Below are 25,015 nucleotides of genomic sequence, written 5' to 3'. Positions count from 1 at the left end.
CGGGGGGCAGTGGACTGGTTCCTCGGCCGGGAGCCTCCTCACCCGCTCTCCTCCATCCCGCCCCCCAAAATAAGGTCATTTCTACGCGATTAATCAGAATTGCAAACTATCGCTAAATTCTCTCCTGCACCAGCTGAGTATCTGGAGGCGGCTTTTACTTTTCTCTCCTTTAAGGAGGATTAGCCAACTTGAAATCGCTGCGCTCACACTGAGCTGTTAAGACAAAGGATTTACGGGGATTTTCGAGATACAAACTTCAACTCTTCACATGACATCGATCAATTCTTCTCTCTCTCTCTCTCCTTTTTAAAAAGCTGTAATGATTTTGAAATAATACCCAACAAAGAAAAATCGGGGGGAAGGGGTGGGGAGAGAAAAAAGCTCCCACTTTCTAGCGGATGGGCTTGTCCCCAGGGCAAGCTCCCCCGGCAGCTGTCACTATGGTAGAAAGGATGTGCCAGGCAGAAATTTCCAGAAAAGTGCTCCCCAAACTCTGGATGGCACGGCACAAGCCCATGGGTGGCAACTGACACAAAGAGCAAGCGCATCTTGGGGGGGGAAGCTGGGACCTGACCCCTCCCGGGGGGCCTCGAGCTCGACGGCGGGTGAGCACTCACTCTGCACGGCCTCGATCTTGTAGGGGATGTTCAGGCTGCCCAGTGAGGCGAGCGCCCCCAAGAAGGCGGCCACGTCGGTGGCACTCTGGAAGCACTGTGAGGACGACTGGACGCACTGCCGATTGTCTATCTCCAGGTATACGATGGACCTGGGGAAAACGAGGGTCAGGGCTCGGTCACAGGCTTTCTCCCCATGCCTGCCCAGCAAGTGGACTCTGGGGACTAGATGTGGCCCTAGTGGTATCACCCCAATGGGTCCCTGGGGAGACAGGTGCTCCCAGAACTCAAGGATGGGCCAGTCTGGGGTGACAGGGAGCCGGGTCTGGACAGGAACAACTCTGGAGGAAAACGGTGTCTCTCACAGACACCCCTCAAAGTGCCCGCCCACCTCAGGTCTGCCACCCACTGTGGTTCCCTTGGGTGCCAAAAGTACCTCTTTTCCTCATCTCAGCAGAACAGAGTCTCAAGCCCGGTCCCCTCCAGGGAGCTAACCCCAGAACCCAGGGCATGAGCCTAGGGGTCAAGAGCCATAGGTGGGAATGCTGCCTCTGCCCCTTGCCTGTGGCAGGCCCTGAATATCCCAGGTCCTCAATGCCCCCGGAACCTCGGTCTCTTTTACCATCAAGTGGGGGGAATAGTGCTCTAGGGATAACCCTGAGGGTCATGCAGGGCTTGACTGGTGCGTTGCAGCTCACTCACCCGCGGATGTCCATGGGGTCCAGCTCCCTGCGCCAGCGCCCGCCCCCGCTGCCCGGGAGCAGTGTGGCCTTCACCTGGCCGAGCAGGGCCCCGGGGGCAGCCCAGGCATCCACAGAGCGTTTGATGGGGTGCTTGCGCAGCTCCTCTTCTCGGCCATAGTAGGGGAAGATCATCTGCTGGCCATTGGCATCTCGCTTAAAGACCACGTTGGTGTGGAGCAGGCGGCTGAGCTCCCGCAGGAAGTGAAACGAGTCGTTGCGCAGCTGCTCAGGTGGCATGAGCACCACCACCACCAGCGTGCCGGCTGCCAGCCGCTCTGGCACGTGCTCCGCACAGTCCAGCCCGTCCCACTCGCACTCCGCTCTGTTGCAGCCCTGGTCGCAGTGCCCGTCGCTGAAGTGGTCCTTGCAGTACTGGTCATACAGGGGGCTGTGGGCACAAGGTGCACTCAAGCCTCCCTCTATCTGAGGCCCACCCTGCCCATAGGGGGAACCCCTCACTAGTGTCTGGCCCCACGCTGCTCAGCATTTGAGCTTGGGGGTCCTCTGCCCACTCTGCCTGCACCGGGAGCCCGGGCATGGCACTGAGGGGCAGCCACCCCACTGGCTTACTTGCACTGGCCGTCTGCACGCTGGCAGTCGAAGCCGTCGAAGAGGCAGCCAGCCGAGTTGCACTGGCTGTCACAGTGGCCGTTGCTGAAGTACTTCCAGCACTCCAGTGACTGCGTGCAGTTCTGCCACGGGTCGTTGAAGTTGAGGGAGCAGTCGCCACCGTCCCAGCCACACGCGTGGTTGTTGCACCGCAGGCTGCAGACCTTGTTACCGGCCTCCTCGCGGCACTCGGGGAGCTCACAGGCCTCCTCAATCTGCGGTGGGGTGATGTCCAGGCCCACACCACCCCTGAAGCTGTAGTCCAGGATGTGGCACAGGAGCCCGTTGAACTTGGCAGGACACAGGCAGCGGTAGTACGGGCTCTCGGACGTGGGCTCGCAGGTGCCCTGGTTGTAGCAGGGGTTGCCACCCACACAGGGGCTGCTGGCCGGGAACTGGCACTCAGGGCCCGTGAAGGGGCCCAGGCACAGGCAGGTGGGGCTGCGTGGACCTGAGATGCAGGTGCCGCCATTCAGGCATCGCAGGCTGCCGCAGGTGCGCGCGTCATTCTCACACGTGGCGCCCTCGAAGCCCTGCCAGGAGAGGGTAGACGGGAGAATCAGAATGGGCTGGTTCCCCAGACACCACGAGGCCCGGCCGGGCCCCCACCCAGGAGAGGGGCCGGCTGCCTTTCCCTGAGCAGCAGAACCCTTTAGATATTTTGTGAACATAAAAAGCTCAGGGGTTGGCAGGGAGGGAGAGAGGATGCATAGGTTGAACACGGTGTTTTCAGGGCACTAAAAAACTCCACATGATGCTGTGAGCGGACCTGTCACACTATATGCATTGTCGGAACCCAAAGCATGCAGCACAACGCCAGGAGCAACCCCAACACCCTTGGGAAATAACACTACTACAGACCTGACTTAATAACAATGTATTGATGTCAGCGAGTCAATAGTAATGTCAATAGTAACAATGGACCACAGGAAAACAAGACGCTAATAAGGGAACCTGGGAATGTGGCTGGGAGGAGAGAGATGGGAACTCTACTTTCCCCACAATTTTTCTATAAATCTAAAACTGCTCTAAAAATAAAGTGTACTGATACAAAAGATGATCTCGAGGGGCATGGGGACGGTGGAGCCCTCTGGCAGACGTGTGCAGGGCCAGGCCTGCGGTACAGGGGGGGTTCAGCTGCCACCTTCAGACCAAGGAGCCCTCCCACGCCCACCCTAGCAGCTGCACCTACCGCTGGGCATTTGCAGATGAATCCGCGGGCAGTGTTGGAGGCCACGGCACACGTGCCACCGTTCTTGCAGGGCTTCCCTTTGCAGCCATTGATGACTGACTCACAGCGGCGCCCTGGGGACGAGAGTAGGTGTGAGGCCTGCCCAGCCCAGACCCAGTCCCCGCCCATCAGGCCTGCTGCACCCACCAGTGTGGCCAGGGCGACACTCGCAGTGGAAGTCATTGATGCGCTGCACACAGTTCTGGGTGCCACGGGAGTCGCAAGGGTTGGAGAGGCATTCGTTGACGTCACCCTCGCAGCGCTCGCCCACAAAGCCGGGCAAGCAGGTGCAGCTGTAGCCACCCACCTGGTCCACGCAGGTGCCATTGTTAAAGCACTTGGGGCCGCGGGAGACGGGGTCAATAGGGGGGTTGCAGTCATCCATGTTGATTTCACAGTGTACCCCTACAGGGGCACGGGCAAGTCAGGGACTTGTGCTGGCTGCGCGCTGGTCCCCGTTCCCTCCCGAGGTGCCCCTGGACAAACGGTGAGGATGGGGACCATACAGATGCTCAGGACAGGAAGCTGGCATAGGGTGGCTGCCATGTGCCAGTCGCCTGGCCAGGCTCCCTTAGCCCTGCACCTGCTTTTTGCCCTCACGAGGTTCTGGCTGGGTCCAGGATGCCTCTGGTTGGTCACAGGGTACCCGACTGCCCACTTTCTCCTGGATCTCAGCCCTGGGTATGGCAAGCCTTACCCTGTGTGCCCCGGGGACAGGAACACTTGTACGTGTTGGTGAGGTCGATGCAGGTGCCCCCATTTTGGCACGGGTGGGACAGGCACTCATTGATCTCCTCGGAGCAGTTCACTCCATGGTAGCCGGCCACACACTGTGCAGGGAGACAGAGAAGAGGTAGGGGGCTGTGGCTCGGTGGGGAACCATGGTGCCACCTGCCACCCCTCTGCTGACAGAGTCACACAACCTGAACCTCTTGCCTAGCGAAGCCTTGGGTTCCTCACATTTGGCTGACCCAGAGGGAGACTCTTGTTGAGCCAACCCTGAGAGGGGCCCTAATAAGCTAAGAGTCACTGCCCAGAGCAGGAGCCAGACCCTATCTCCTGAGATAGATGTGGGGGTCTCAGGGTGGGTATCAGATGAGCAAGAGAAATAAACCCTACGGGAGGGGAGACCCTGTCCAATTTCTCAGTGTATTATTATTCTTGCAGGCTCCCCCACAGGATACCTCCTCCAGGCGGTCTCCCCTGATTATCCTGGCTCTCCCTTAATGGGACTGAAAGGTGTCTGCATCTGCCGGGCTTAGTCTTCCCTACTCTACTGGCTCCCAGTCCAGAGCCCAGAACTCAGTGACACGCCAGATACACACACCCCAACTCAGGACGGGTCCCCACCTCGCAGGAGTAGCCGCCAGGATAGTCCGTGCACGTGGCCCCGTTCTGGCAGGGGCTGGGCGAGCACTCATCCACCTGGTCCTCGCAGTAGCTGCCCGTGTACCCCGGCTGGCAGCGGCAGTGGTGTGTGTTGCCCGCGTCCATGCAGAGCCCTCCGTTCCGGCACAGGTGGGTCACGTCGATGCCTGCAGAGGACGACGGGGCAGGGAGTGTGAGGCCTGGGCGTCCCTCTTGGGGGACGACTGCTAGGAAAGCCTGGGCTAGGGAGGGACATGCTGGTTACCTCGCTGACGTGCGGCCGCCTCGCAGGACACGCTGGGCACGTCACAGTAGAGGCCAGTCCAGCCGCTGTGGCACTCGCAGCGGTACAGGATATTGGTCTGCCAGCACTTGCCGCCGTTCTTACAGGGAGACGAGTCACACCAGCGCACAAGGTTCTGGGGAAAGCAGATGAGCCCTCACACTCCCCACCCGGCCACGCAGAACATACACCTAAGAACCTCGCCCACCCACCCCGCATGGGTGGAAACGGGTCCGTGGGCTCCCACTGCCTGGAGCAGCCTGTGGCTGGGCAGGAATCTCTCTCTGGGCCCTCAGCAAATCCAGACCACCTTTTCTCAAAGGATCTTTCTTCAGAAGTAAACAATTTCGTTGGAAGTGTTTGTAATTGATGTTTTATGTGAACATCTCCCAGGAAGATCAATCTTTAATACTTTTGTATACTTCCTGTAAAAACATCAGTTTGTAACAATCTTCGCCCAAATTACCTAGTCTTTGCTCTTATTCCGTGAACCTCTGCTACTGGACCTGGATGGCTGTCCCGTCCAGCAACTGACTCCTCAGGTGGCAGCACAGCCCAGGCTGGGGCCAGGCTGGCCATCCAGACCCCCAGGAGCATGTGACTGAGGCCACCCCCACCCTCTGAGCCTGGCTCTTCTCTACTCCGGGTCAACTGAAGTGGGACCAGCAGGAGACTGCTATGATGTGCCACAGGCTGGTGTACCACCGAGACCACCTCCAGCCAGGCCCTGCAGCTCACTAACTCACCTGGCAGTTGAGGCCAGTGTAGCCCAGCGGGCAGGTGCACTTGTAGGTGCCGTAGCTGTCTTGGCAGGTGCCGCCGTGCAGACAGGGTCGTGAGTCACACTCATTGATGTCGTGCTCGCAGTAGCTGCCCGTGAAGCCAGGTGGACACAGACAGGTGAAGGAGTTGATGCCATCCACGCAGGTGCCGCCATTGAAGCAGGAGCTGGAGGCAGCAGGCAGCAGGGGACAGGGTGAGTGGGAGCGCAGGACCCTGACAAGCAGGCACCTCCACACTGGCACCTCCTCCTCGGCTCAGACTGTGGCCAAAGTAGCCTGACCGACCTCAGGGAGACCAACGGCCCCCCCAACACAGGCCGGGCCTCAGATTCTCAAACCACATCACACTCCCTCCCTTTCCTCTGTCTTTCCTTGTAACTGATCCTGAGAGGAGCTTTCTAATGCACATAGGCTATGAAAACAAGGGAGACACGTGAACTTGTATAGATAATGTCGAAGATAATCACGTCAGAAAATAGGGATGAGGATATATAATGCTGAGCTTCCTGGCAGCCAAGGCAAAAAAGGTAACAAGATGGGTTACAAGTTCTCCTTGGGTTACAAGGCACACCAGTTCTTAAACTACCAGGGTTCCCGGTTCCCTCCTTGTCAACTGACAATGGCCCTCCTAGGAGAAACACCACACTACAATGAACGTCTTACTCCACTCAGCTAGCTCTGAGTCTGACCAGGTGGACACCTGCTTGGTGGGCCAGGTTGCCAGACACTGGACATGACCCACATGGCCCATTTCCCTTCCCACTTTAGCCCCGGTACAGCGTCCCCGCCTGTGGGCCGTGGCCCCACCCACCTCTCTGTGCAGTCGGGTGTGTTGTTCTCACAGTGGATCCCACTGAAGCCTGTGGGGCAGGTGCACGTGTAGCTGGCTACGCAGTCGGTACAGTTGCCACCATGGCGGCAGGGGTTGCTGGCACACTCATTGATGTCCTCCTCGCAGAAGGCACCCTGGAAGCCAGGCAGGCAGTCGCAGAAGGCCGCGTTGATGCCATCTGTGCAGGAGCCACCATTGTGGCACGGGTCTGGGGAGGGACAGGAGAGCAGGCCTGAGAGGCAGGCAGGGTGGGGGCCTAAGACTGTTCTTCGTGAGTCACGACAAGGGCTAATAAGGCCACGGGGCCAGGTGCTTTCACTGGAGGAGCTGCTGGAAACCAACCGGGAGATGTTGGATGGGCTTGTAGCCAGGCAGTCTTGCTCCAGAGCCTTCTGGAACCAACCGAAAGCACATCAGCTCAGTCTGTGCAACGCCTGAACACTTCCTGCAGGACCAACCTGGCTCCCTCCGACCATGCCCAGATGGACTGGGCAAGGTTGGTCTCTCTGGGAGTGACAGTTGGTATGACCAGTGCTGCTCCTGCACCCAGCCACCTCCACATCCATTCTCCCCTTAGACCTCAACAAGCTCCCCGCCCATCTCAGACGTGAACACGCTGGCTGGCCCACTCACTCGGCCGGCAGTCATCGATGTCCGTCTCGCAGTTGCGCCCCGTGTAGCCTGCCTGGCAGTGGCAGCGGTAGCTACCGTTGGTGTTCTGGCAGGAGGCGCTGTGGCGGCACGGGCTCTTCACGCACTCGTTGATGTCAACCTCGCAGGTCTGCCCTGGGGGGAGGAGCAGGAAACTGTCACTTCAGCCCAACTCTAGGCTTCTCCCCTGTCCACCCAGGTATGGGGTCTCCTCAGCCCCAGGGTGGTCCTTGGGGATGCCCAGGAAGGGCGAGGTCAATTCATGCTTCAATTCATGCACCCCTTGCAGGTGGCTCAGAACCCCCTAGCTCATCTCCAAAGATGGGGAGCTCACTCCCTACCATCTTGGAGCTGCCGGAGCCCTGGGGACCTCCCTCCTTCCCAGTCCCAGTCCCTCCTAGAACTCTGCCAAGCCAGGGATGCAGGGAGCAGGCTGTCCTCACCCTGCCAGCCTGTGGGGCAGACGCAGGAAAAGCTCTCATAGTCCTCGGACGCCTTGCACTCGCCACCGTTTCTGCAGGGACTAGGGGCACACGGGGCCAGCACCACCTCACATGTGGCTCCTGAGGGAAGAGGGTTAGATGATGAGGCCCAGGGAGCCCTGGCCCAGAGGGTCAACACCCCACAGCATCAACAGCCCATTGTGGCCACTACCTGCTGGTCCTTCCACTATCAGAGCACACAGGGCTGGCCCCGAGGGGGGCAAATGGGGCTGTACTTAAGGCCCCGTGTGAGCTTCTGGCTGAGTCAGGACCCGAACTGGGGACTGAACACAAGCCACATGAATGCCTGGCTCCCCCACGGGCTACAGGACAGCCTGGGCCTCACCCCACGAGGAGCGCCTGGCAGTAAGGACTGGGACCCCTCCACAACATCACAGGGGCCACAGGCCTGCTCCCAGCCTCTCATGTCACAGGCAGGAAGCGCCCATCAAGGTAGGCCACTGAACAGAGGCTGTGACAGCAGGGAATAAGCCATCCACGGTCGGCGGAACGTGCCTGCCCCAGCCCTACTTATCAGGGGAGCCCTGGGCGGCATCAGGACCTCTGGGACAAAGCAGGGAGCCTGGCTAGAGCTTGGTGCACGCCGGGCCCAGGGAGAGTCTTCCTGTTTACGGCCAGTAAGGCCGATTCCCGAGGAAGCAAGGAAGCGTAATCTTCCTCGTTCCCCATTATCTCCCTGGCCTGCCGCTGCGATTTTCCAGGGCCTTTCTTTCTTTCGGTTTCCACGGTGACCTGGGCAGGCAGGAAATTCGCCAGAGTTTCCGACAATTGTGCGAAGGGAAGCAGGAAGCGGGCAGGCGGGAAGCGGGGCAGCACAGGCCGCTCCTCCCGCCAGGCCTCCGGCTCCGATAGCAACCTGCTGAAAGGGGCTGGGCGCGCCAGGGTGTGGAGGCCTGGGCGGCCACCGGCCTTCCTCACTGATTCAGGAGAGAAAATCCAGGTCCCTAGCTCTGGTCAAAGAAAACACTGCTCTGGCCTCGGGCCGCCCGATGTCATGGGAACCACAGGCATGGCCCCGCCTCTGCCCGCCCGCCAGGCAGGGCCATCTCAGGACTTCCAGGGACAGTACCCTCGGCCCACCCCACCCTCAGAAGCCCAGTGGTTGTGGACTTTTGATTTTTAACTCTTTGCATAACTCTTCTAGGCAGGGGACAGTCCCTGTGATCCCCTTGGCTGGGACAAGAACAGAGACTAGGACACCCAGGGAACCGTCTCCCGTCCCTGCTCAGCGGGAACAGAGGCTCCTTGTTCGCCTACACAAAGAAGGCCTCCCGTCAAAGGAATCCCGCGCCTGGCCTGCGGATGGGAAAGGCAGCCTGGCCCCCAGGGCCCTCGGCAGCGTGCACCCGGGCCCCTGGAGGCCGACAACCCAGGCCCAGCCCCTGCTTCTGCTGCCGAGGGTACTATATTCTCACCTCCTGAACAGGCTTGCCAGATGAAATATTTGGGACATACTTATACTAAAATTTTCTCCCAGGCATCCTGTATTTTTTGTGTGCTCATCTGGCAATGGTATCCGCAGGGCGAGGCCCAAATACAGCCGGCCTAAGGCTCTAAGTACAGAGCAGAACCTTTGAGAATGGCTGTCGAGCAGACAAGACCAGCCCCATGGCCCCCACTGCACCCTCGGCCACCTCATCCCTCCAGCCGCCCAGGCCCCACGCTCACAGAGCCCTCACCTGTGTAGGGCAGCAGGCAGTTGCACTTGTACCCTGCCACATCATCAATACAAGTGCCCTGGTTCAGACACGGGTTGGACGCGCACTCATTGATGTTGGTCTGGCAGTTGGGGCCTGGAGAGAGGGGACAGCAGCGAGTGAATCCATCACTGCGTTGTGCCCTGCACTGGGCTGCAGGCCTGAAGCCAACCCCTGCAGGTCTGCACCACTGGTCCCACGTCCCCCTGGAGGCCCACTCTGCACCAGGAGTGCCCCCCCCCATACACTCACCACTGAAACCTTCCCGGCAGGTGCACACGTAGCCACTGGTCATGTCCTTGCAGGTACCACCATTGACACAGGGGTTCGACTCACACTCATTGTTGTTGATGTCACAGTTTGCCCCACTCCACCCAGGGTCACAGTCACATTTGTACCTGCAGAAGTGACCACACTGTAGCTCAGGGGTGGCCAAGATGTGCGGCCCTGGGCTGTGGGCATTCCCGGCATTAACACTCTCCTAGTCTGATGGCATGAGGTGGCAATCCCCTCTGACCCTCAGTCCTTTGAAGTGGGGCAATGGCACCCACCCTACCTGACAGACTGGCAACAGTTTGGTTACAGGGCAGTGATCAGAAGGTTTTCCACCGCTGGCTGTGTGGCCTTGAACAGTGCTTACCCCCTTTGTGCAAAATGAGAGCACAGGGCCCCTGCCCACGTCAATGGCCCCATCTGGACAGCGGTGCGGGTATATAATGGATATCAGAGTTTCCTCTTCCTTTCTACACCTTAATACTTCTGACACCAAAGGGGGGTGAAGGGCTTGGTCCTACAAGACTGCCCCCACATCAGACACCAATCACAAGTCCCAGAGTGTCACCTGTGTTTCTGACCAACCATCCATAAATAGGGGTTCATTCCTCTCAAGTTTGGTAATTTGCTAGAACAGCTCTTAGAACTCAGGGAGAGTTTACTTATTAGATTAGTGGCTTGTTATAAAAGATTAAACTCAGAACAGCCAGATAGAAGAGACGCACAGGGCAAGGGCTGGGGAAGGGCGAGGAGCTTCCACACCCTCTGTGGGGGGCCACTCTCCCTGTGCCGGGATGTGTTCCCAGCCTGGAAGCCCTCTGAACCCCTCAGGGAGCAGTGAGAGGCTCCGCTGCACAGGCTCTTTCACTGGCTCCTCTCCACACTCTGCAGGTTGGGACTGAAAGGTCCCACCCTCTAATGACAGGCTTGGTTCCTGGCACCCAGCCCCCACCCTTAGGTTACCTTAGCCACCTCATCAACATAAACTCAGGTGTGGTTGAAAGGGGCTTGTTATGAATAATAAAAGATGCTCCTTCCACTTTTATAGACCTGAGGAGCCGCTTCAGGAGCCAGGACAAAAGCCAAAGTATTCACTTCTTATTACATCTCAATAACCACAGAAATGCTGCTGCTACATCGTGTCTCGGGGATCACTGAAGACCTGCCTCCTGAGCCAGTATTGTGGCCTGTGATGACATGTGGCCCACTGTGACACATGGCTGGGGTAAGTGCTGGGCACAGACCAGGGCTAAGCAGGTGCCTACATGGGGCATAGACAGCATATCTGTCCTTGGGGGCATTGCCAGCCACCCACCCACCCAGCCCAGCGCCAACATTTGGCTTGTCTGGAGCTTTGCACGGGCACCTTCCCGGCCTGGTGGCACAGCTCATGTTGCTACAGAATGTGGGGTGGACGTGCCCCCATAACCCTGCCCTGCGCCCCGTACCCATTGAGGCTGTCCCGGCAGGCGCCATGGATGCAGGGGTTGCTGTTGCACTCGTTGACCTCGGACAGGCACGTGGGGTCATGGTAGCCCTCGGGGCAGCGGCAGGTGAAGCTGTTGATGCCATCCTCACAGGTGCCCCCGTTATGACAGGGGCTGCTGGCACACTCGTCGATGTTGATGTTGCACATGCTCCCTGCAGGCAGGGGTTGGGGGGAGAAGGGGTTTAGCTCCCATGCCAGGGCTCCCCAGAAGATGAGGAGGGGGGGGTTCTTGGTAAGCAGGTTCTGGCCTGAGCCTCAGTTTCTGCATTAAACCAGGAATGATAACCAACCCCTCCACCTGGGTACTTCCGGTGTGTATCGGCCAAGCAGGCGTTTTACATGAGTGTCACATGCGTCACCAGCCAGCCTGGCCCAGTGCTCTGTGCTGGGCACTCATGGGCACTTGAAAGTCCCTTTCCCAGCGGCCCCGGGGCAGAGCTTGCACTATCCCGTGGCTGAGGGAGCACCTGAAGCCCAGAGAGTCAGCACTTGCTTGGGGACAGACAGTGGCAGCAGAGGCAGATGGTGCCCTGGACCCTGGCTCTGTTCTTGGCCTGCTGGGCTGGCTGAGGATGCCTGAGGATACCTGGTGCTGGCTGGGGCCTCAGTCCCCCCGTGGTCTCTGGTGCAGTTGGCCAAGGCTAGCAGCCTGATAGCTGGGCCCTAGGCAGCGACCTGCACCATCCTACCCTGGGGCTTGCCCAGACCTGGCCCATTCAGGGCCCAGAGGCCATTGATGACTTTGACCTCTGAGCACAGCCTTAGCCTGTGGCAAGCCTGTGGGGTTCCTGACCTCTAGGGCTGCTCACCTGTATAGCCTGGCTCGCATGCACACTCGTAGCCATCAATCTTGTCCAAACAAGTGCCAGAGTCGCAGGGGTTGCTGGCACAATCGTCTAGGTTGATTTCACAGTTGGGTCCTGGAGGGTGGGTGGCACATAGTGGTTAGCTCCTGAGCCTCCCCAACCCCGCCCCCTGCAGAGCCCCAGTCAGGCACCTGTGAGCCCCCCAACCCCACCCCCTGCAGAGCCCCGGTCAGGCACCTGTGGTCCCCTTGAGGCAGATACAGAGGTAGGCGTTGTCTCGGTCCTGGCAGGTGCCTCCGTGGCGGCAGGGCTGGCTGTGGCACTCGTTGATGTTGGTCTCACAGTGGTGGCCCGTGTAGCCTGGCCGGCACAGGCAGGTGAAGGCGGCGACACCATCCTTGCAGGACCCGTAGTGGCAGGGGTCGGGGTCACACTCATCGATGTCCACCTCACAGTGAGGCCCCGTGTAGCCTACAGGGTGGGGGATGGGGCTCAGGGTGGCTGCTCCCTAAGCACGAGGCCATCCCCCGCCCTGGGACTCTGCAACCAGACCCAGGTCACTTGTGTCCCGGCAGGAGAGGACTGGGGGTTTGTCTTTTATCGAGTGACACTCCCACTGCCAGGGTCAGAGCTGAGTCTCACTCTCAGCCCCTGGACTAGAGGTCCCATACTGAGGGGACCTGTCACCTTCCCCACCTCAGCTCTTACTGTCCCCTCTGCTGAACCCTGCAGGCCTGCCTTTCCTCCCTCCACTCAGCCTGCCAGTGGCGGCCCCTCACCTTCCGTGCACACGCAGGTGTAGGTATTGGGCCCGTCCAGACACTTGGCGCCGTTTTTGCAGGGAGTGCTCGCGCACTCGTCCACGTCATACTGGCACAGGTTCCCAGTGAAGCCTGCGGCCCAACAGAAGGGCGGCTGTTACATGAGACAGGCCCCATGGCCCCGTGGCCGAGCCTCGGCTAGACCACAGCAGGGGTTCCCGAAATAGGCTTTCCCCTAGTGTGTTTCGGCGGGCGCTGGGCATACCCCACCCAGATTTCTCTCATTTCAACTCCCAACCTTTAGGTCAGCCTCTGCCGGCGCCCTCACAGAAGGGCCTTTCCCGAGTGACCGTGGTTGACTTGGCTACAGCCCAGTCAGGGTGAGATTGGGGTTCCCCTTAGTGTCCGGGGTAGCTGATTTACATCTCAGGAGCCCAAGGCTCTGACCTACAACGCCTCCATGGGACAGACTCGGCCCCCCAGGGAGCTCCCCAAGCTCTCATGTTCACCGCAGGCCGGCTCCCCGCCCCACCCCAGCTATGAGCAGCTCTCAAAGAGCCAGGCCGGTGCCTTCCTCCACCCAAACCTTCAGGGGTCCCAGGAGCCTACTGCTGCTCCCAGGGTGCCCTCTCCTCCAGAAAACCCCAGCAACAAGGAAGAGCATCTCTGGGCCCTGGGCTCCCCCAGCCAGGGCAAGCAAGGCAAGGGGCCAGTACACCCTGCCCAGCCTGGACACACCCATAGTGAAAAGTTAGGGTTCTGTGCCTGAACCGGAGGGATGGAGCGTGTGGGGGGCTGGGGAACAGCCCTGCAGGCTGGGCTGGGCCGCACCTGTGGGACACTCGCACACGAACTCGTTGATCTTGTCCAGGCAGCGGCCGTTCTGCAGGCAGGGGCTGCTGGCACACTCGTCTCTGTTCACTTCACAGTGTACACCCTCGTAGCCTGGGTGGGGGCCGGGGGAGAGCAGGGGCCATGAAAGGTCTTTGCCCAGAAAGAGGTGCCCAGCAACTTCCACACCTGATCTGCAGCCCACTGGCCTCCCAGGGCTGACCCACCCACCCACGGTAACCCCATTCTCGGCTATGCCTTGTGGGCTGGGCCTCCTTCTGTTTCCTCAGATGCTGACAGAGTCTGTCACCTGGTGGGCATGGAGGCTGGGGTCTGTCTGCCCCAACTTGGTTTCCCTAGCCGGTCCCCACGCACCAGGCATGCAGATACACTGGAACTCCCCGATCTGGTCCAGGCAGGTGGCATCATTCTGACACGGGTTCGAGACACATTCATTGACGTCAATCTCGCAGCGCGGGCCAGTGTAGCCCTGCAGACACCGGCACTCGAAGGAGCCCTGTGTGTTGATGCACTTGCCCTTGTGCTCGCAGGGGTTGGCACCTGGGGGTGCAGCATGGTAAGGGGCTGCTCCCAGCACCCCAGCCTTGAACCGTCTGGGACCTGCCTGCCTCCCCCATCAGATTGGGGACCCTACGAGGGTACATTTCCACCAGCTTCCCCAGCCCCTGGCTGTCCCCCCATCGCTGCATGCCCTGCCTGGGACATACCCAGAGAGCACTCATCCACATCCTGGCTGCAGGCTGGCCCTGTGTACCCCGAGGGACAGGTGCAGATGGCCTTGCCATTGACAGGGTTGGTGTCACAGTTGGAGCCCTCATTGCAGGGGTTGCTGATGCAGGCGTCATTGAGGTGACACAGAAGACCTGGGCAGAAAGCGTTAGCAGTCAGTGGGCACTGCCCCTCCCCAGCCTGGCCCCATCCCATCCAGATGCATCGAGAAGGGGCCTCACACTGTGATGCTATTGAGTGACCAGGACACTCAAGTTATTCCAGGAGGCCAATCACCAGCTGGCCTGACCATGGGCACCCCATGCTCCTCTTCACCCCAGAAAGGCCCCTTGGGGTTGTCCTCGGGGACCCTGAAAAACCAGCCTGTGCATCTGAGGTGACCTGTGCCAGGCCTGGCCTGAGAGAGGCCACTGAGGCAGGTGGCACTTAAGTTCCCGCATGGCCCTGGGGACCCTCAGTCAAGGGCAGTGAAAACCATTAGAACTCACCCCCTCGGGGCACCCCTGCCCTCACCTGTGCGGCCATGGGGACACTCGCAGTAGAAGGAGGCCACTCGGTCATGGCAGGTGGCACCGTGGAAGCAGGCAGCACTGGCGCAGTCGTCAATGTTTTCGCTGCAGTCCTCACCCGTCCAGCCATTGACACACACGCAGTTGTAGCCGCCGAGGGTGTTGTGGCAGGTCCCACCATTCTGGCAGGCATTGGGCATGAGCTGGCACTCGTCCATGTCCTTGGTGCAGTACTGACCTGTGGGGCAACAGGACTATTGGGTTGAGCGGCTGCCTCCAGACCCCTCAGTCACAGGTTGAGACCACAATCCTACAGATGCAGGGTCTGCCTCCACCAGGAAGCCTTCCTGGGAGTACTCTTCCACTCAACACCAGCCTGAATCACATTTTCCCCTTCACCACCAGCACCAGAGGGGGCTTTTGTTTCTGCCCTGACTGTGGACACAGGTGAATTGGGATCCACACTTGTCTGTCATCTCCACCAGTGAGTGAGCCCTGACGGCAGGGACTGCATCCAGCTGATCAGCGTCCCTGTCTTACCCAACAAGCTAGGCTCAAACTAGGGACCTGATTCTGGCACAGGGCTGCATGGCCCCAGGCTGCCAAAGGCCCATGTCTGTGCTGACCCCTGGGGTGGGGCCTCAGACTCTGGTTGTGGGCAGAGGGGCTGCCCCAGGTCATACCATCCTTCCTGACTTGGCCCAGGCCCTCGGGCCCCTCACCCCCCCTCTGGGGGAGCAGTGTGACAAGTGGGTGGTGGCCCGGCCCGGCTGCTTCCCTGAGTACGTGCCTGTCCACTCCGGTGGGCAGCGGCAGTTGTAGGTGTTCACGCCGTCCACACAGGTGCCCCCGTTCTGGCAGCTGTTTCCTGGACAGTCATCAATATTTTCTTCGCAGTTCTGGCCGGTAAAGCCTGAGACAGGAGGAGCCAAGGGCCTGGTCAGCCCTTGCCCTTCAAGGCCCACTGCCTTGGGGGCCGTACCCCTCCCCTCCCCATTCCTGTGACCAAGAAACATGTTTCTCTCCAAGGAACAGACTCATGCACACAGGTTCCGAGGACGTCACAGAAACCCTTCTGTGGCACGGAGCTCCCAGTGGCTCCAGTAACTGGGCACTGCCTCCAGGCCAGGAGCTATACTGGGGGTGCTCGGCCACGGATATCCCATCTGACAGGGGCTGCACAGGGCTGGGGCGTCTCCAAGCTGGGCAGCGGTGAAGGGAGGACCAGGTGGGCAGTCCTGGGAGAGTGCAGAGCTGCAGCTCTCCTCTTCCCAGGAACAGACTTGTGCCCAGCTCCTCCCCCGCCCAGGGCCAACCTCTGCTTCGGCCTCCTTGCCAATCAGCTATTAATCCATTCAACTCCCGCTGGTTCAATGATCAGCCCAGAGAGGTGTGTCTGGCAACAGCCAAACCTGCAACCAGTTACTAATTAACGTTCCTCTCGGGCGCCTTTGAACATCCCCTTGCCCTTGGAGACCCCCTCCCGCAGCCGCCCTGGAGCAAAAGCAGGTGGCTAGGAAAAGCCAAATGAAAATCAGAGTGGTTTGGGGAGCACCTCAGAGTCAGGGGCCCGTGTTCCACTTCCCACTATGTTGGGGTCCCCCCTGTGCCTCACAGGATCTCCTTCTAAAGTGGGTGCGGCTGGAGAGCTGGGCTCACCCTCGCCAGGGGCTCACCCCACCGGTCCCAGGCTCCAGGCCACATAGCTACCAAGAAGACATTTGAACTGAGAGCCTGGGGGCAGGCCTGGCCAGAGGGCTCAGTCCTCAGCTCCCCAGAGACTGCAGAGCAGCCAGGAAGGCAGGCGGGCAGCGGGAGAACCCAGTGACATGCAGGAAGTGCACAAGCCTCGCGTCTGCACGCAGAGGCAGCGCTGCGGTGACGGTGACAGTGACGGCCTGGGCTCGATGGCCAAGAGAACACTTCCTCTTTGCAGGGGCTGGGCCGAGCCAGGTGGCGTGGGGGCTGGGACAACCCCCAGGTCACCTTCGGGTCAGCCAGGTGCTGTGTCCTCCAGCACCCATACCCCGCTCACTCCCCATCATTCCCACTCCCCGCCGGTGTGCAGCTGACAGACGGAGGGGTTTGAAACTTCCGCGTCGTTATTATTTTTAGGTCATCAGCAACAAGATTTAAACAAAACCTATAATGGAAAGACCAGTATGAACAACTGGTGCAGTGGGGCTGCTGGGGGGACGGGGTGCGGGAGGGAGCTGTGCCTGCTGTTGCCCCCACCCAACCCATGGGAGACAGGCAGAGACAGGAGGAAGGGAAGGGCCACTAAGGGTGGGGTGGGGGGGTGAGTGATGATGCCAGTCCGGGGCCGGCCCCACCCCCGGGAACCAGGGGAAGCCCCGGAGTTACACAGGAAAGGTGCTCTCTGCAGAGGTGAGAGTTCTGCAACTTGCACATGGGCTCCAGGGAACCCAAGATGAGGGGGACTTGTGAGTGGCTTGTGTCCGCTGCCCCAGGAGGCTCAGAGCAGGGACCAGGTGCCTTGGAAGGGAATGGCCAAGAAGGCACCCAGCCAGGCCTCACCAAGAAGCCCCTCCTGGGGGCTGCAGGGGTCCTGGGTCCCTGGCATGGGGGGGGTGCTGGGCCCAGCTGTCCAGTCACAGCAAACCCTACCCTAGTCAGAAATAGGCAGGTGGGGAACTGGGGTGGCACCTGAACCCTACACAGTCCTAACAATATCCTTATTCCAGACCTACCCCCGTGCCACACCCAGGGCCGCCTTCTAATTTGTACTCAAGGGCACACACCCTGTCCAACCTGGCCCGCCCCCTTTCACACTGGGCACCCCATTCCTGCGAGCCCCACTCTCCTGGCAAAGGAGAACACGTGCCTGCGACCAGCAAGCAGTACCTGGCAGGCAGGCGCACTCGTGGGTGGTGTCCCCCGTGGGGCGGCAGGTGCCCCCATTCTGGCAAGGGGAGGGGCTGCAGGGCACATAGGGCAGCTCGCAGTGGGGGCCAGTGTGGGTGGCGCGGCATGCGCAGCGGTAGGAGCCGACTTCGTTGAGACAGGTGCCGCCGTTGTGGCAGAGCCCAGGGTTCTGGCTGCACTCATTCACGTCCTGCCTGCAGGTGGAGCCATGGAAGCCAGGTGGGCAGCCACAGATGTATGAGGCCTCAAAGGGCAGACACTGGCCACCGTTGGCACAGGGGTTGGAGGCACATGGATCAGCCTGCTGGCACATCTTCCCTGGTGGGTGAGGAGGGTAAGAGGGTCACTCTTGTCGCCCTGCTCCCCACCGGGGCCTCCCCCAGCACCACGGAGGTGATGGCCTGGGATGGACCCAATGGCATCATCTCTTTAACCCCGAGGACCCCCCCACCCCCCTCTGCACAACACAGCCATCTTTCTGCAGAGGAGGGACCAAGGTTCCAGAGGCTGAGTCACCATCCCAGGACACAGGCACCAGAGGCAGCTCCCAGATCTGATGGGGTCTGTGCCTTCAGAGCCCACACTCCTAGAAACTTCATTCTAGCACCAGAGCTCCTGATCAAGGGCCCCTGCATCCCTGGGCTGCAGGAGGCAGGGAAGGGTGGGGACCCTGGAGCAGGGCAGCCAGAACCTGACGAGTCCAGGGCTGGAATGGGGACTCTATCTAGGGTGGAGGCTTGGAGCTGTTTCTGGATCACAGACCCCAAAGGCCCAAGGAAAGCCCAGGGCTCTCCTCCAGCCACACAGATGGGCTGGGCTGGGCTGGGGCAGGGCAGGGTCAGACCACCCCTCATGAGGACCAAGGGTCCTCGGGGCCCAGCTGCAACCACTCTCACCTGACCAGCCTGGAGGACAGAGACACTTGTAGTCTGTGAGTGTGAGCAGGTTGCAGGTGCCACCGTTGCGGCAGGGGTTGGAAAGGCAGGCGTTGTCTTGGGGCGTCAGGCAGAGGGGTCCGGAGAATCCCAGGCGGCAGCTGCAGGTGTAGTCTGCCACGCCGCCGTGATCCACCATGTGGCATGTCCCGCCATTCTTGCAGGGGGCGCTGAGACAGGGGCTTTGCGCCTGGCATCGCTGGCCCACAAAGGCCCCACTGCAGCTGTGACAGACAAGACACACCAGAGCGGTCAGTTGCACCAGCTGCACCCCCCAGCACCACGTCTGTCAGGGCCACTGCTGCCCCTAGGGGAGCACCAGCAGCTGCCAGCCTCACGCAAGCAGCGGGCACAACGGAGCAGGCTGCAACCAGGGCTCCTCCAGGGGCCGTGGATGTGTTCTGGGACCAGGGGTGTGACTGCACAACATCGTGAATGTGCCAAATGCCACTGAACTGTACACTGTAAAGTAGCTAATTTTACATTACGTGAATTTCACCTCCATAAAAAAAAATTATGTTAACCGGGGGAACACACTAGAGACCAGAAGCTTCGGCAGGGCCTGGCTTAGATTTCAAAACACATGCAAGCGTCTGTGGCTGCACCTCTGCAAACCACCAAGAAGGGGCCACGCAGACCAGTCACAGCCACTGTGGAGAGGGAAGGAGAGCTCTATAAAGTTCTACGATGAGTATGCCTTGAGTAATAAAAAGCTCAGTTTTTTCTTCTTTCAGTATCCACACAACAGCAAGTGTGACCTGGACTTCTTCTTGTCAGGGGCCGTCCTTCCCTGACGGGGATTTTGCTGGGACTCCGGTTGGCGCTTCACTCCCACCTGCACCACCTAGCACCAGGCAGGGCTTATTCCTTTCGGGATCCAGTTTTCACACGATGTCCAGGCAACATTAGCCAGGATCAGGCTGCCTCGTGTGTAGATCTGTGCCCCACCCCCAGAACACACTGTGCAGGCACCTCAGGAGCAAGGGAGCTGGGAGGGGGTGTCCTGCCTCCCTCCACCTGTTGACCCAGCTTCTAGAGCTTGGGCCATAAACTGCCAGCCGAGGTCACCTCATGGCCTTGCTCTTGCAGGAAAGCTCAGCAGAGGCTCTGGGACCAGTCAGGCATTGCTCTTCCCAGAGGCAAAGCCTCTGAGGCAGAACGTGCCCGCCCGCGGCGGCCTGGGAAGGCAGCCCCGGTGCTGCACCCACAGCTCTGGGCACTGGGTAGGTGGGGCCTTATATGGGGTGGGGGAGTTGGCAGGTAGCCAGGGAGTCCCCTGGATAAACGGGGCTCTCAGCTCTCCTGGGCACTGAACCGTCTGCCTTCCAGAGACCACCCAGGAGGGGGCTGCCCCCGGTACCAGCACCTGAAGCTGTGGCCACATAAATGCCAGCTGTCCAGTCCTCACTCCCTCCCCTTCTAGTCCCCTGACCCGCCCCCCCCAAATGAGCAGGGTGGCCCCAGGAGAAGCTCTATCTTAGAGAGGCAACAGGGATGGTTTGGGGGCCGAGGCGTCAGCAACTGGGCTCTTCCCCTGTCCCCGAGGCCCAGAGGCATCTGTCTCCCTGAAGGCTTTTATCTGTGGCTGCAGCTTGGGCTTGGGCAGAGCGGACAGGACAGGGAGGACACAAAATGGCCACTCCAGCCAACCATCTGTTGCCAGAAGCCCAAAGTCCCAAACCAACTGGCTTAAAGAAAACAAGCTGCCCTCTCTGAGAGGGCGCAGAGCTAACTCAGGCCTGGGCCATGGCTCCCGCTCCTCCGGATTGGGGGTGGGATGGAGCTGGCTCCTCCTCCGGGGCACAGACCCGGGGGGGGGGGGGGGGGGGAGCTCCTGTGCTCAGGCACCCAGTGCTGGGGCTCCTGCAAGGCCACACTCCCCGGGTCTGGGGAAGGCAGCTCAGGCCCCTACTGCACGTGGATCCAGTTACAGGCCGCCTGGTCCTGGCCAGAGCTCACTGGGAACAGAGCAGGGTTGGGGGGGGCAGAGGCAGCACCTCCCCCAACCCATTCAATGCCCTCCATTGTCAAGCAGGAGCTGGCTACAGTCCCCACTTGGAGAAAAGGCTCTTTTTTCTTTCCCAGCGGCTGACAGAGTGGGCAGGCGGTGGGCACTGGACAGAGGGCATTGCTCATCAAAGCAGGGTGGGAGGCTGCCCAGTCCACGCCTCCCTCTCGCTCTCTGCGCTCCTGCCTCACCAGCTCCAAGGGGAAGGCAGGCTGCCCGGTGCCCTACTTTGTGTTAGCTAGGCCAGGACACCTTGGGGACCCCTGCCACTAAGGCAATCCCCTGCTCAGCACCCTAATGTGTCAGGACATTGGGTGTCCCCAAATGAACCAGAAAGCCCTGCCTAGATATGACTCTGAACCCTCTAGCCCCGGGGCAGTGTCCTACTGAACGCCTCTCCTCCTCAGCCTTCTTGCCACCCCATCCCGAATGGGGACCCAAGGTGGAGTACTGTGGGGAAATGCATCGGACCGGGCACATCACAGTCAGTATTATGCTGGGCTGGTGAGAGGGAGAATATGCCCAATAAATCAGGCGTCAGCAGCATGGACAAAGGGCGGCTGGGGAGCAGGTGTGCCTGTGGCAGGGGACGCAGGCGGCAGCTGCTCCCAGCCAGGCTCAGTGGGCAGCCAACCCTCACGGGCGGGGCAGGAGCCAGGGAGGCTCCTCCTTGGGGGAACAGCAGCTGAGGGAGCCCATTGTCTCTCCACTCCTGCCCAGGCCTGCCGGACACGCAGTGAAGGCATGTTGCCCATCCTGGGGCTGGGGCTGGGCACAGCCCCCATCCACCACCAGCACCCCAGCTATGGGGCAGGCAGGGCCACAAGGGAGAAGCAGCCCCTGGACAGCCGAGGCAGGTGCTTTGTGGGGAAGGGCTGGGTGCGAGGTGCAGCCAGGGAGGTAGGATGCTAGGTGAGCAGGGTCTGGGCCCAGGCATGGGCCAGTCACAAGGGCCACTCCTGCCCTGACCCCTGGACTCCAGCTCTGGGTGGCCTCCAGCCTGTGCCAGCTCTCTCCTCTGCACCTGTCTCCCAGCCTGGCCATAATGCTGATATTCCCAGGGACAAACACCTGTCACCTCCTTTGCCCACAGTGACGACTTCCCTAAGAAGGTGGGAGGGACTGCAAGGCCCCTACTCAGACACAGCCAAGGCCACAGAGCGGGTGACCAAGCCCCTTGTGGCCATTCTTTCCTCGATGCCTATTCTAGTGGGTCAGTGTAAGTTCCTTGTGGGGGGACAGATGCCCAGGGTTAGCAAGGGAAATTATACGCAATGCATGCCTAGATTCAGGGACTTCCAAGAGTGGCCCACGCCAGAGCTTCAGTGACCCAAACCACACCTCCTGCTGGCCCAGGCCTCTCCTGTTGGGCACAGCCTGGAGAACAGCCCAGTCCACCGTACTGCCCAGCTCCCGGCACCCTGGGGCCCACGCTGGGTGGCCTTGCACAGCTGTCCCTTCCTTGCTCCCTCCTGAAGGAAGTCACTCCAGCGTCTGCTCCTCCACTCGCCTTCTCTCCCATCCCACACGCAGCCCTGGCCCGGGTGACTCTTCCTGGCAGGCAGCAGGTGAGTGACAGGTGGGGCTGGGGGCTCCGGAATCCGGGCTTTGGAGGGGCTGGGCTTCCGGCAGCCGCCTGCCTGCCCACCCAGAGGAGTGCCAAATGGCTGCCGTGCCTGTTGTCCCACAGCCCGGCCAGCGCTTTGTTCCCGGCCTCAATGTTTCCACTGTGCGAGGCCCCCCTCCTCCCCGGCGTACTCCGCACTCCACAGAAATGCGACCCCAGAAAGCATCCGGAGGCAGATGTTGCCGCGACCTTTCACCCGGGACTAATTCTAAATTGTGCTGTTTTCCTTTCTAAGCTAAGCGGCCATCTGCCATCCCCAGGGAACAGATGACAGCTCCCTCTATCCCAAACGAGTAAAGGGGGAGCCACTAAGGAGTATGGAGCCCACAGATTCAGTTCTGCCCTCAAGGAGTTTCTGGTCCAGAGGTGAGGAGGACCCTGTTCCCTGGCCAGGTGGGAGCCATCCACAGGAGGAACCAGAGACACCCAGGGGAGGTGCTTCCTGGGGGCTCCACTGATGGGTGGGTGACATGTAGCACCGCCGGGGGAACTTTTGGGGGGCCACCTACTATATGGCACTGCCTGCCTGGGATTTAGTTTACCAGTGGGGGATCGGGGGAAGTGCATGTGCTCAGAAGGCCCTCCTGCACATCTGAGTTATCCACAGGTGACCTGACCACTGAGGCAGAGGGGACTCATGCTCTGGCCAACGCTGAACTTGATTCTCTGCATTTACCAACTGCACCAGGGGAGGCACATCTGCTCATGGGCAGCATGGGGGTCACAAGGGCTTTCCTGGCACAGAGCCCCGCCCTACCCGGGGACAAGGACCTGCAGCAGAACACTGGCTAGAGGTCATGTCTGCAGGGCCTGGGGCCTCTACCCCAAAGGTGGCAGGAGCCAAGACTCCAATTGCAATAAGGGACAGCCCTGCAGGTCCCTGGACCCTCGCACACTGAGCCGGGCAGCCTGCATGGGTAACTATGGAAGGAGCCACTTGGCTATAATTAGCCGTCCAGTCCTGGCTGCCACCTTCCTGTCCTTAACCAGCTCCACCTGTCCTGAGCAGAACTGCCCCAGGTGTAGCAGTGAAGGCCAGATTCCACCCCACTGGCCTCCCCCTCAGCCCATCTTCCCGCCACCCTCAAAGTCCAAAGTCACCCTTGACTGCAGTTATTCATGGGCAATAAAGGTCCTGCCTGCCTGGCGGTCCTGCTTTTCCGCAGCCAGAGGCCCCTCCCACCCCATACACTCCCTAAGCCCCACCTGGCAGGGCTCTGCCTACAGGGTGCCTGCCTCAAAGCCCCTAACCCCTCCCCACACCAGCACTGCCTCCCCTCACAGGCTTTCTGCCCAGGAAGGAGTCTGGGGTCCTTGGGCTCCTGCTCTGTGTGCTCCAACCAACTCAGCATCATCAGAACCCACTGCTGATGAGAGGCTGGGGAGCATGGATGGCTTGATGCAGCCCTCCCTATCCTGTGGTGCTAAGCAAAGACCCACAAAGGCCCTCAGCTCCCCACCCAAACCACGGAGATGGGCACAAAACCAGGGGCCACGCCAGGCAGGTAGGCCACCTGCACGCAGGCCACCTGCCCCTGGACAGCTTGTTCAGGAGGTTCTGAAACCCGTGTCCTAGGGGAACAGAACAGCCCCTGTCCCAGCCCAGAAAATGGGGCACCTGTGGGAGACTGAGGCCAGGGAAGCAAAGGACTGAAGGGCACCAGACTCTGGGTCCCTAGACTCCTGCTCTAGAAGTGGTGGTCAACAAGCCCAACTCTGTCCCTGGCCAAGGCTGAGGACCTAGGACCTTGGCCGGTCCCTGGGCAGAGCGTCCAGTGGTCCCACATCCTAGCACACACATGCACACACAGCCTTCCAAAAAGGAAGGACTGCTAAGGGGTGATGTGCTCAGGGAAGGCTGGACACAGGGGCAGGCTAGGCAGGGTCTTGGGGACCTCTGCTGGCCTCCCACCACCTCCCGATGGGAAAAGCAGGACAGCTCAGCTCCTCTGGAACAAAGGCCCAGGGAGACGTGAGAACCGGGGTGAATGGTGCCAGGTAATTAACTGCTCCTGGACCCTTACCCTCACCTCTCAAAGTCCCCAGGACAAAGAGCCACAGCACAGAAGATCCCAGGTTCCTTTCAAACTTGCAGGAGCCTTTGTCCAGACACCTGTCTGAGGGATGGGCCAGGCCCCAGACCAGTGACTGCCGTGCTCCGAGGCCTGGAATTCCTAGTCTTCTACCTTTTCTGCTTCCAGCCCCCTTCCCCACCTGGACAAGCACTGAGGGGCACAGGGTGGGGGTCAGGTGGGTGTTCCTGGGGCAGCCCAGCAGGGGTTCGAGGGCTGCTGCCGCCTACCGGTCTTTGCAGCCAAGGGGCTTTCAAGGCTGCCTCGGGCCTCAGGAAGGAGGGAAGGGGCAGGAAGGCTGGGGGCCCAGAAAAGGGGACAGCCAGATCTGATGCTGACAGACCCCAAACCTAAACATCAGTTGCCCCTCAGACCAGAACGGCAGCGGGGGACATGGTCTGGGGCGGGGCAGGGGTGTGGAGCGTGCCCATGGGCCCTGCTTGCCAGCCCTAACAGCTGTTCACAGCGCTCTGCTCTTGTCTTGACTCTTTTTCCCAAGCTGTGTCTTTGGATGGTTTGAAATATGCTGGAAAGAGGAAGAGCAGGAAAAGCAACGTCTTCCGTCCTGGCTCCGGGGAAGCCCTTTGTGTAGGGGTCGGGCCTGTCCTGTCCTCCCTGCAAGCTAGCTTTCCCACTGCAGGGAAAACAATGGCCCCGCCGCTCATTGTCCCGCAGCTGCCCCACCCCCCGACGTGGGAAGTGCTGTGCCGTGTGAAGGGACAGAAAGACCGATGCAGAGGTCAAGCAGCTTCCCG

At 60.3% G+C, this 25,015-nt stretch overlaps 1 protein-coding gene across 1 annotated transcript in view; it reads right to left on the bottom strand.

Annotated features, from left to right (window-relative positions):
• The window catches only part of NOTCH1 (notch receptor 1), a 44,755-nt gene that overhangs the window by 7,128 nt on the left and 12,612 nt on the right, over nucleotides 1-25,015 (bottom strand). The window contains exons 3-27 of the mRNA XM_081152367.1: nucleotides 18,515-18,777; nucleotides 17,598-17,936; nucleotides 15,523-15,645; nucleotides 14,737-14,970; nucleotides 14,202-14,357; nucleotides 13,849-14,034; nucleotides 13,474-13,587; nucleotides 12,661-12,774; nucleotides 12,119-12,352; nucleotides 11,885-11,995; nucleotides 11,035-11,227; nucleotides 9,566-9,711; nucleotides 9,296-9,409; nucleotides 7,557-7,676; nucleotides 7,096-7,248; nucleotides 6,442-6,670; nucleotides 5,595-5,796; nucleotides 4,831-4,984; nucleotides 4,548-4,732; nucleotides 3,895-4,027; nucleotides 3,345-3,602; nucleotides 3,159-3,271; nucleotides 1,928-2,499; nucleotides 1,317-1,745; nucleotides 618-766 (exon numbers count right to left, since the gene is read on the bottom strand). Coding sequence (XP_081008493.1) covers nucleotides 618-766; nucleotides 1,317-1,745; nucleotides 1,928-2,499; nucleotides 3,159-3,271; nucleotides 3,345-3,602; nucleotides 3,895-4,027; nucleotides 4,548-4,732; nucleotides 4,831-4,984; nucleotides 5,595-5,796; nucleotides 6,442-6,670; nucleotides 7,096-7,248; nucleotides 7,557-7,676; nucleotides 9,296-9,409; nucleotides 9,566-9,711; nucleotides 11,035-11,227; nucleotides 11,885-11,995; nucleotides 12,119-12,352; nucleotides 12,661-12,774; nucleotides 13,474-13,587; nucleotides 13,849-14,034; nucleotides 14,202-14,357; nucleotides 14,737-14,970; nucleotides 15,523-15,645; nucleotides 17,598-17,936; nucleotides 18,515-18,777 — 5,024 coding nt within the window. The remainder of the gene's footprint in view (nucleotides 1-617; nucleotides 767-1,316; nucleotides 1,746-1,927; nucleotides 2,500-3,158; nucleotides 3,272-3,344; nucleotides 3,603-3,894; nucleotides 4,028-4,547; nucleotides 4,733-4,830; nucleotides 4,985-5,594; nucleotides 5,797-6,441; nucleotides 6,671-7,095; nucleotides 7,249-7,556; nucleotides 7,677-9,295; nucleotides 9,410-9,565; nucleotides 9,712-11,034; nucleotides 11,228-11,884; nucleotides 11,996-12,118; nucleotides 12,353-12,660; nucleotides 12,775-13,473; nucleotides 13,588-13,848; nucleotides 14,035-14,201; nucleotides 14,358-14,736; nucleotides 14,971-15,522; nucleotides 15,646-17,597; nucleotides 17,937-18,514; nucleotides 18,778-25,015) is intronic.

The sequence above is a fragment of the Miniopterus schreibersii genome, assembly GCF_964146895.1.
Source record: "Miniopterus schreibersii genome assembly, chromosome: 11".
Classification (NCBI taxonomy): Eukaryota; Metazoa; Chordata; class Mammalia; order Chiroptera; family Miniopteridae; genus Miniopterus; species Miniopterus schreibersii.
This window is presented reverse-complemented; position numbering and strand designations above follow the sequence as displayed.